Source organism: Maniola jurtina, chromosome 28 (assembly GCF_905333055.1).
Source record: "Maniola jurtina chromosome 28, ilManJurt1.1, whole genome shotgun sequence".
Taxonomy (NCBI): Eukaryota; Metazoa; Arthropoda; class Insecta; order Lepidoptera; family Nymphalidae; genus Maniola; species Maniola jurtina.
The window spans coordinates 5,649,258-5,661,075 of record NC_060056.1 but is presented as its reverse complement, the minus strand read 5'-3'; the positions used below and the strand labels follow the sequence as shown (position 1 = coordinate 5,661,075).

Here is an 11,818-nt window from a genome sequence, read left to right as displayed (position 1 = left end):
CCAACGCCTTATGAACAAGGAACACCTTTGTCAAGATTTACTATCATGAAAATATGATACTGGAAATGCGAATGTTGTTTTCATTATTATACCCTATGTACCCTAAAAATCATTTTCATGAATTTCATTTAGGGTGCATTTCTACAGGACTAGGGTAAAACCAAAATCGTAAGTGGAAACACTGTTGTGGTTAACGTCAAAGTCAATTCGTGAATGTCAATTGTCACGATTTCTTTCAAAATTCAAAGTCAAATTTGAAATTTCAATTGTTTAATTTTTGAGCGGCTCGAAAACGCTTGCTACAACAAATAAATTATCTCCATTACTCGTTATAAATTCGTAAAAAAATAAATTTGAAAACATGGCTGTAAGTAAATTTTACAATGTAAAACACTTACAATTTAATTTATCCCCGAACTTGCCATCATAAAGAACCTTTTAATTTTTCTAACCTAACTTTTAGCGGTTTGTTTCGTTTTCTATTGTATTTTACTGTTAATTAAGTGGTTTATTATCGTTTTTTAGTCGTTAGCAGCCGCTCAAGTGCAGGAAGTGCGGTCCATAACGCGTATAGAACGAATAGGGGCGCATTCTCACATTCGCGGCCTAGGACTCGACGATGCCCTGGAACCGAGGGCAGTGTCTCAGGGCATGGTGGGGCAGAAGATGGCGAGGAAGGCCGCTGGTGTGGTGCTACAGATGATTCGAGAAGGTAATGATTTAATTCATGTCGTTGTCATGGTTACACATTGAGGTTATGTTTTTAGCTTAACAGGGCTCTCTCCGTCACCCGTTTCATACAATCGTAGTTCCAATTTCATTTGAATATTAAGCCACCAAAGTCCATGAAATTTTGCAGACATATTCTAGAAACTAATATCTGTGTCTGTGGTGTTTTAGATTTTTCTAAAAATATGTAGTTTAAAATTATAGGGGCTCAAAGATTTGTATGTGAATTTTTAAGACCATGTAACTTTGAAACCGAATATTTTAACAGAAATCTGGAAAACCACAGACATAGATATTAGTTTCTAGAATATGTCTGCAAAATTTCATGGACTTTGGTTGCTTAATAATCAAATGAAATTGGAACTACGTTTGTATGAAACGAGTGCCGGAGGAGCCCTCTTAAGGTGCAAGAGCTGTGCAATTCACATTTAATTTGGTTTTTAGCAATTTGTAAACTAATACAACAACGTAGGCTTATGGCATTTTCAATTGCGACAATGGCAGTATCATCCTCACAGGTTTATATAAAAATCTTTACTGCTTTTGTTGCACCATACAGATTTGTCTGGTTTATAGCATATTAAGCTTTTGGTTCCTTGTTAGACTTTATAATATTTATGGATTCCATATTTAAATCATGGTTTTTGTTTTGTAGGTAAAATAGCGGGAAGAGCAGTGCTTCTAGCAGGCCAGCCCGGGACAGGCAAGACAGCTATCGCCATGGGTTTAGCACAGGCATTGGGCCCCGACACACCTTTCACTAGCATGGCTGGTAAGAAATATCCATACTTCCATAGTTTTTGTTTGAAAAATGTCTTTATTATCAAATATTAAATATATACACAGTTTATGTCGGTAACACAGGATAAACACAAAATAATAAATCTAACACAGTTTGGCAGGCTATACACGCCCCTTTCAAACTTACCAATATCATAGTTAACACTCCATTCACATCATAAATACATCACAATAGGTTAAAAAATATATATATACTTCCATAGTAATAATATAAATGCAAAAGTGTGTCTGTCTGTCTGTCTGTTTGTCTGTCTGCTCGGGCTCAACAGCTTAACCAATTGTGACGAAATTTGGTATAAGGTTAGCTTATATTCCAGGGATGGACATAGGCTACTTTTTATCCCAGAAGATTAAAAGTTCCCACAGGATCCTTACAGGCCCATTTGTTAAGCCGATTTATACAAAATTTGGGACTAAGGTAGCTTTTTAGCACAACTTTTTATCCTATCCTATAAAACTTTTTAAATAGTTTCCACGGGATTATAAAAACCTAAATCCATGTAGATGAAGTGGAGGGCATTATCTAGTTTAAAAAAATATTATGCCAAATTGAATAAGCTATAGACTTGCATATGTATATAATATAGTAAAATTTTCATTATTTCACAGGTTCAGAAATATATTCTTTGGAAATGAGCAAAACTGAAGCACTAACGCAAGCTATAAGGAAGTCTATTGGCATCAGAATTAAGTAAGTGTTAAAAGTAGTTTATATTACCAAATACCCAAGCAAAGCACCTCCAAAGTCGGTCACCCATCCAGTCACCGACTCGGGTCAATGTTTCTTAACAATCGCAATCGATTGATACGCGTTTTCACAACTAGGCCACACGTCCCTAAGTTGTAAATCAGCTAGTTCTACTGATATTATAAATTAATATAATTTGTATGTATCATCGACGGTCCCTACGTACATAAAGACATGTCAAAAACCGAGGTTTACAGGAGAGCGTTATTTATGTTCAAACCGCTCTAGAAATAATTCTATGTACAATTATAATTATTATTTTTCTAACATGTTTTATTAGCTTTAGGAACTTTATAATGGTATTTCTACATACTTTCTTTTTTTATATTTTCTTGGAAAAACTGATAGATGACTGTTTCTACGCTGATATTAAAATAAAAGCATGTCAGACATGTCTATGATACCTTTTTATACTCAGGACAGAAGAAAACAGTTAATAAAATGTACAAACATGTAGGACATGACTTCATATACTTCGATAACAATAAAATCTTTGTTTTCTTTGTAATAATTATTTAGGAAATCATATTTTAAACAAGCATGTAACATTATAATTATTTGTGAAATAATTATATTTTCATGACTATATCATAGTATAAGCGGATATGTCTGATATGACCGCTTTTACACTGATATTCTACTGGTCTAGGTTAGGTTAGGTTAGGTTAGGTTAGGTTAGGTTAGGTTAGGTTAGTCCCTACGTACATAAAGACATGTCGAAAATGGCATTTTTTTTTTATTGCACAATTGGCTTTAGATTTTCCTTATGCACATACCTGTATATATATTTTTTTTTAATATTACGTATTTAACGTCATTTACAAATCGTATATGAGAACAAGTATTATATTTACAACGAATAAGTGTCGTAGATGCGGATATCTATACGTATCGTTTTGTACGGTGTTTTAAAATGCGCGCCACTCGGTGCGGACGCGGCCTTGTCTGACATAACGTCATTCACGGCGGGAGTTCCCCAATAAGACGGGTCCCCATTACTAGCTCAATGAAATACAAAACCGATATTTAAATCAATATTTTTATTGTTTTTCTAACCTAGACCAGTAGAATATCAGTGTAAAAGCGGTCATATCAGACATATCCGCTTATACTATGATATAGTCATGAAAATATAATTATTTCACAAATAATTATAATGTTACATGCTTGTTTAAAATATGATTTCCTAAATAATTATTACAAAGAAAACAAAGATTTTATTGTTATCGAAGTATATGAAGTCATGTCCTACATGTTTGTACATTTTATTAACTGTTTTCTTCTTTCCTGCGTATAAAAAGGTATCATAGACATGTCTGACATGCTTTTATTTTAATATCAGCGTAGAAACAGTCATCTATCAGTTTTTCCAAGAAAATATAAAAAAAGAAAGTATGTAGAAATACCATTATAAAGTTCCTAAAGCTAATAAAACATTTTAGAAAAATAATAATTATAATTGTACATAGAATTATTTCTAGAGCGGTTTGAACATAAATAACGCTCTCCTGTAAACCTCGGTTTTTGACATGTCTTTATGTACGTAGGGACCGTCGATATATATAGTGTGGGACAACCTCCTATGTCCAGCAGTGGACGCATACAGGCTGATGGATGGATGGATGGATATATACATACAAATTATATTAATTGTTTATTGATGTTTGTTACTATTTCACGCAAAAACTACTTGACAGATTGGTTGAAATTTGGAATGGAGATAGATTATACCCTGGATTAACACATAGGCTACTTTTTACCTGGAAAATCAATGAGTTCCCACGGGATTTTGAAAAATCTATATCCACGGGAATGAAGTTGCGGGCATAGTAGTGGAGTAAATAAAGCCGTAAAATAGCCCATCTTAGGAAGTCCTCAGAAACAGCTCTGATTTTGATGATTTTTTTTTTAAATTCTTGTTTTTTATACATTATTTGAAATCAGAAACGTTTTGAAGCGGGGAAATAATTTTTTTATCCATATGTGCGATATTTATACACGAAGTCCAGAAAAACGCTACCTTCTCTTTAAGAAGTTGTAGAGGAGGTCAAATGCTACAAATGACCTCTAAACACTTATGGGCAAAAACCGCCCGTTTTTGAGTTATTGATCGTTTTCAGAAAAATACGTATTTGTTTCTTTTAAAATTCATTAAAAAAAAGTGAGGCATATTGCCGACTTTTTATTTAATTTATAAGTTCTAAACATCTCAATTAATAATTGTGAATACTAATATAAAAATAATCTTTGTAGGTTCCCCCGTTTAGGGATCCAAGACTGTACCAGTTTCATAATTTCTATTGGGTTACTTTGCCAAAAATGCTATTTTTTTTTAAAGTTACAGAAATGTTTGGCCTGCAAATTATTTGCAAAGCTTCTACATATTCTCAGCTATCTAATGATGTACAAAACTTTAAAATAAGTTGAAAATTAGCTAAAAAAACGATAAGATAATAGCACAAGGAAGAAATTTCTTAACGCTTAAATTCTAAACAAATCGTTTTTTCTTTATTTATAGGTAGTCTCTACTTAGAAAGAGGTAACAATTTACTGTGAATATGTGATCTGGTCAAGTCTGATCATAAAATCGGCCACGGTATAGCTCAATTGATCGATAGGAACGATTTGTTTAAAATTTAATCGGTAAGAAATTTCTTCCTTGTGCTATTATTTTATCATTTTTTTAGCTAATTTTCAACTTATTTTAAAGTTTTGTACATCATTAGATAGCTGAAAATATGTAGAAGCTTTGCAAATAATTTTCAGACCATAAATTTCTGTAACTTTAAAAATAAATAGCATTTTTGGCAAAGTAACCCAATAGAAATTATGAAACTGGTACAGTCTTGGATCCCTAACCGGGGAACCTACAAAGATTATTTTTATTTTAGTATTCACAATTATTAATTGAGATGTTTAGTACTTAGAAATTAAATAAAAAGTCAGCAATATGCCTTACTTTTTTTTTAATGAATTTTAAAAGAAACAAATACGTATTTTTCTTAAAACGATCAATAACTCAAAAACAGGTGGTTTTTGCCCATAAGTGTTTAGAGGTCATTTGTAGCATTTGACCTCCTCTACAACTTCTCAAAGAGAAGGTAGCGTTTTTCTGGACTTCGTGTATAAATATCGCACATATGGATAAAAAAATACTAAAAATTATTTCCCCGCTTCAAAACGTTTCTGATTTTAAATAATGTATAAAAAACAAGAATTTAAAAAAAAAATCATCAAAATCGGAGCTGTTTCTGAGGACTTCCGACGAAAATGCTTCGTTTACTCCACTATAGTTAGTAGACTTTAAAAAGGTATATTTTTATTTTATTTTTAATTATTTGGGACAACAAACAATTACATATTAAAACTATAAAGTTTTAATATGTAATTGTTATTAATATTTACTATTTTTATGTAATTTACTAATATTTCACGATAGTATTAAGTTATCTTAAATCTATCGTGAAATATTAGTAAATATGTAATCAACTACACTATCCACAGCTTAACAATAGAACTAGGGCGATACAATATGGATAAACTATTTAACCTAATATACATACCAACCTATGTAACCTGTATTTATACCAATGAAGTTCAAGTTATGTTTATCATACTTTTTAGTGAAGTTTCTTGTTTACATTTTTGTGTAATTTCAGGGAGGAATCAGAAATAATAGAGGGGGAGGTTGTTGAGGTGATTGTAGAGAGGGCTGCGGGGGGAGGTGGGGCCAGGACGGGCCGACTCACCCTCAAGACTACAGACATGGAGACCAACTATGATATGGGCACGAAGATGATAGACTCACTGCTTAAAGAGAAGGTTAGTAGCCGATAATACAACTTAAAATGTTGGGGGTCAAAAATACCCCCAATAAATGGGGGTTAAAAATACCCCCAATAAATGGGGGGGGGGGGGGGGGGGGTCAAAAATACCCCCAATAAATGGGGGGTCAAAAATACCCCTAAAAGATTATAGGGTCAGAAGTAACCTGACCCTATAATCTTTTATAAGGTCAGGTCTAAGATTTAGGAAGCAAAAAATACCCCTGTAGTGTTTGTGGGTCAAAATTCTCGTATAGTGTTTGTGGGTCAAAACTACCCCTATAGTGCTAGTGGTCTGTAATGCTGTGTTGTGTTAGGGGACCATGATGACATCCACAGTTTTGTAGAGGTTAGTGTGGAAGTTATTGAGCGAAGGGGGTAAATACGATATAGGCACTAAGATTATAAACTTAAAGAGAAAGTTAGTGGTTGAAAATACCCCAAAAATAGGGAGTCAAAAATGCCCTTATAGTATGAAAAGTTGTATCTAATTACAGGTTCAAGCGGGCGATGTAATCACCATAGACAAAGCGACGGGCAAAATCAACAAGCTGGGACGAAGCTTCGCGCGAGCGAGAGATTATGACGCTACTGGTTAGAAAATATTTTTAACTATTAGCTGGTGCCCGCGACTTACCCGCGTGGATCAAGGAATTTAAAGACTTCGTCCGTGTGGAGTTCACAATTTTCAAACTCCTAGTTTACCTCCTAGGTCTAGATTCTAGGTCAACGGGAAGTACCCTATAGGTGTTCTTGACAGACACGACGGACGGACGGACGGACGGACGGACAGACAGACAGACAGACAGACAGACAACAAAGTGATCCTATAAGGGTTCTGTTTTTCCTTTTGAGGTATGGAACCCTAATAATCTGAAACACTGTTTAGCCACACACACTATATACTAAAGGTTGGTTATTCCTGTGCTTCCTTCACTTGAGCATTAATCAACCTCAGAGCCTCAACAGCTCAACGGTTAAGGAGTAGAGTGAATTCTGAAAGGTCAGCAGTCCAATCCCCATCTGTTTCCCCACAAGTTCGAATAAAATCTTGTTATCTCAGGTCAGCAAGCTCGCTTCGTACAATGCCCTGAAGGCGAGCTGCAGAAACGCAAGGAAGTCGTCCACACCGTCACTCTCCATGAAGTGGACGTGATCAACTCGCGAACTCATGGCTTCCTGGCGCTGTTCTCTGGTGATACGGGGGAGATCAAAGCGGAGATCAGAGAGCAGATTAGCGGGAAGCTGCAGGAGTGGCGCGAGGAAGGCAAAGCGGAGATGATACCCGGGGTGCTGTTCATTGATGAGGTTAGTGGGATATCCTCTTCTTCTCGCTGTTTTTTTTGGGTTCCGTACCTCAAAACCTTAGAGCCTCGATAGCTCAACGGTTGAGGAGCGGACTGAATTCCGAAAGGTCGGCGGTTCAAATCCCACCCGTTGCACTATTGTCGTTCCCACTCCTGGCACAAGCTTTACGCTTAATTGGAGGGGAAAGGGGAGTATTAGTCATGATTAGCATGGCTAGTATTCTTTTTTTATATAGGATCACTTTGTTGTCTGTCTGTCTGCGAAGCGCTCTGAAGGGGCGCCGCGCGTGTGTCGGCGGGTGCCGGCACAGACTAAGTCCATACTTATATAGTTTCCCTAACTTGTAAATAACTACAAACTTGACATTGGCTAATCTTTGTAAAGTCAGATGAGAGAGAAAAAAAAACGTGGAGCATAATAAAAAAAAATAAGAAGAGCAAGATCTTTCTCTGGGCTAGTGTCATTCCCAGGAACAGGCTGTTCTGAACTTTGTATCTTGAGTTGGTCTTTGGGATGATATTATGTCTGGGGACCATTGGATGTAACCACAAATCACGGTTTTCGGTTTTTTTTTTTAAAGAATATTAGCCATTTGAATCATGACTAACATTCCCCTTTCCCCTCCAACTAAGCGTAAAGCTTGTGCTAGGAGTGGGTACGACAATAGTGCAACGGGTGGGGTTTGAACCGCCGACCTTTCGGATTTCAGTCCGCTCCTAAAACCGTTGAGCTATTGAGGCTTCTTGATTATATCCTTTACTTATGCCATAAGACCTACCTACCTGATTCTAGGTCAACGGGAAGTACCCTATAGATTTTCTTGACAGACACGATAGACGGACAGACAGACAGAACAATGTGATCTTATAAGGGTTCCGTTTTTTTTCGTTTGAGGTATGCAACCCTTAAAAATGAGCTTAATGTTAATCTTTCCAGGCCCACATGCTGGACATCGAATGCTTCTCTTTCCTGAACCGCGCGTTAGAATCGGAAACCGCACCGGTCGTGATAATGGCCACCAACCGCGGCATCACGCGGATCCGCGGCACCGATTACCGCAGCCCGCACGGCATCCCGCTAGACCTGCTCGACCGCATGATTATAGTGCCCACCTCGCCGTACTCCCACCAGGAGCTCAGAGAAATACTGAATATCAGGTTGGTAATCACCAATATTTTACTGGTAATTTCAGTAATTTAACCATTTTACAGGTCCTGGCATCCCGCGCGGTGAATTTCTACAAAAAATATAAGTATTACTGAATATTACCTAGGTAATATTCGGTAATATTCGTCGTATTGGCTTGTTCAAGTTCCAGGTACAATGTATTTTCATCTGATATCGGGAATATTACCAAATATTACCGCGGTAATCATATGTATTTTGCCATTTTGTAAGTCTGAGGACATTGCTAAGCATTTCTAACGAAAATTATGACTATTATGTCGGTTATTTGAGGTTATATTCCTAATTTCTTTATTTATAAGTCATGGCAACGCTACTGAGTTTTTTTATGAAATAATATTGCAAGTATTACTGAATATTACCTATACATTTTATTAAATATGTAGTTTTGTTGTTTTTTAGTGCTTGCTATCTTATATAAGATTAAAAATGGTAGGTATTACCAAATATTACTTAGGTAATCTTGGTAATATATGCAGTTATGTTGATTGTTAAGTCTTGGCATCATGTAAATTGTATAAACATTAAAAATTATAAGTATTACCAAATATTACCTGAGTAATCATTGTGTCAAATCGTTTGTCAGATGCGAGGAAGAGGACTGTCAGATGTCGGGCGACGCTTTGACAGTGTTGACGCGAGTGGCGACGGAAACATCGTTACGGTACGCCATACAACTGATCACCACGGCTTCACTCGTCGCCAAGCGGAGAAAGGCGGCAGAGGTATGTATTATAACTCAAATACTTGCACAATTTCTTCCTGCAAACCGTACCAATGTGACTACTTCCTCTAAACTAAATTGAAAAGTTTTATAATCTAGTGCTATCCTTTTCCGCGGGGAGTGTTATGAAAGGGATGGCAATACACTTAGACCTTAATCTATACTAATATTTTGATTAAATTAAGAGATTGCATTCAGAAGAATTAACCACGTTTCCAGTGTAAGATGGACCTTAATAGCTCGTTCACACAGGCTGCGTAAGCGTAGACGTAACGCGTACCATTGCGTTTTAATGTTTGGAACTGTATGAAACATGGCACACCGCTTGCGTAAAGGTATTTACAAGGGTCACTACGCACGTGTCACGTGTACGCAATTGGTGTGAATCGGCCTTAAATGACTATTTTTAAGTCGTTTATTGACTATCCTATTATTTGTAGGTGAGCATGGAAGACGTAAAGAAGGTATATTCCCTATTCCTGGACGAGCATCGTTCGGAGCAGTTCCTCAAAGAGTACCAGGACGAGTTCATGTTCTCTGATGGATCAGGAGGTAGGTCTTTGACTTGTGGCTGGTTATAGACCCAATGGGCCTGTGTACGAATATTTTTGGACCCAATGCGCTGAATAAAAATATTTTATGACTCTAAGCTCTGAGTACAAATATTTATGACCAATACTCTGAGAATGTTTTTGGACTCTGCTCTGAGTACGAATATTTTTGGACCCAATTCTCATGTTTTTAGACCCAATTCTCATATTTTTAGACCTAATGCTTTGATTATGAACATTTTTAGACCCAATAATACAAATATTTTAAGACCCTATGCTCTGAGGACAAATAATTTTCTACCCAATGCTCTGAGAACGAATATTTTTACATCCAACGATCTTGACTACGAATATGTATCAAATTTTAAATATTTTTTCTGTTTCAGATGGATCACAGTTCATGGAAGTTTCACAGTGAAAAAAAAAAACTTTAAAAAAAGAGACAATTATTCCAATAAAGCTTTACTTTGTGATTTTTGGGAGGAGTAACATTTAAGTTTGCCGAAGGTACATTTATGTTAAGGTTAAAATAAGTATGCCACTGTAAGTTTTGTAATAAATATAGAATATTGATGAAAATCTTGTTCTTGCTTTTATTTCTACCCCCACCCTTATGTTAGGGTGTGTTTCCACTGAACTGCCGTTCCATACCTCAAAAAGAAAAACGGAACCCTTATAGGATCACTTTGTTGTCTGTCTGTCTGTCTGTCTGTCCGTCGTGTCTGTCAATAAAACCTATACATATATGTTTCAATTTTCAAAGTAAGATAACTATACCACGTGGGGTATCATATGAAAGGGCTTTACCTGTACATTCTAAAACAGATTTTTATTTATTTTTATGCATAATAGTTTTTGATGTATCATGCAAAATGTTGGAAAAAATACCCGAGTACGGAACCCTCAGTGCGCGAGTCTGACTCGCACTTGGCCGGCTTTTTTTCTCATTGAAAATGTTACAATAAAACAAGCTATCTAATTCTAATAACTGTTCAGATCATGCACGAGATTTTCAGTCGACCAAGATTTTTGAAAGACGATATCATCAGTGATTACGTCATCGGTCATGTATCAATAATAATCGGATCGAATCACATCACACTTATCACACTAATATTATGAAGGCGAAAGTTTGTATGTGTGTGTATGTGTGTGTTTGTGTGTGTGTGTGTATGTTTGTTACTCCTTCACGCAAAAACTACTGGACGGATTGAGCTGAAATTTAGAAAGAATGGAGATAGATTAACTCTGGATTAGCACATAGGCTACTTTTTATCCCGATTATTTAAATCAATGAGTTCCCACGGGATTTTTAAAAAAACTACATCCACGCGAACGAAGTCGCGAGCATCAGCTAGTTTGTAATACTATGTCCGCTCCTCTCCGCTGTTAACAGGGCTCTCTCCGTCACTCGTTTCATACAATCGTAGTTCCAATTTCATTTGAATATTAAGCAACCAAAGTCCATGAAATTTTGCAGACATATTCTAGAAACTAATATCTATGTCTGTGGTTTTCCAGATTTCTGTTAAAATATTCGGTTTCAAAGTTACGCGGTCTTAAAATTTTCATACAAATCTTGGAACCCCTGTAATTTTAAAATTACATATTTTTAGAAAAATCTAAAACACCACAGACACAGATATTAGTTTCTAGAATATGTCTGCAAAATTTCATGGACTTTGGTTGCTTAATATTCAAATGAAATTGGAACTACGATTGTATGAAACGAGTGGAAACGAGTGACGGAGAGAGCCCTGTTAAGTAATGTACTTAAGCAAAACGTCAAGAAACATTTTGAAAAATAAAAACTAGATTTAGAAGTCATAATTTATTAAAAAAAAAAATGAGTATAAATATGTATTTACAATAATTTATCTACATAATATAAGTTGCTAATAATCCGTAAAAAATTAGTTCTCACGCGCCATTTTAACTTTCTGTGTCA

At 35.8% G+C, this 11,818-nt stretch overlaps 1 protein-coding gene across 1 annotated transcript; it reads left to right on the top strand.

Moving 5' to 3' along the window:
* The first annotated feature begins 221 nt into the window (after positions 1-221).
* LOC123879636 (ruvB-like 2) lies at positions 222-10,449 on the top strand. Its single transcript, XM_045927440.1, has 11 exons — positions 222-367; positions 526-712; positions 1,385-1,501; positions 2,140-2,221; positions 5,938-6,100; positions 6,600-6,696; positions 7,166-7,410; positions 8,347-8,567; positions 9,182-9,320; positions 9,760-9,871; positions 10,257-10,449. Exons 1-11 carry the CDS (start codon positions 362-364, stop codon positions 10,286-10,288), a joined length of 1,401 nt encoding a protein of 466 aa, XP_045783396.1. The 5' UTR covers positions 222-361; the 3' UTR covers positions 10,289-10,449.
* The last annotated feature ends 1,369 nt before the right edge of the window (positions 10,450-11,818 follow it).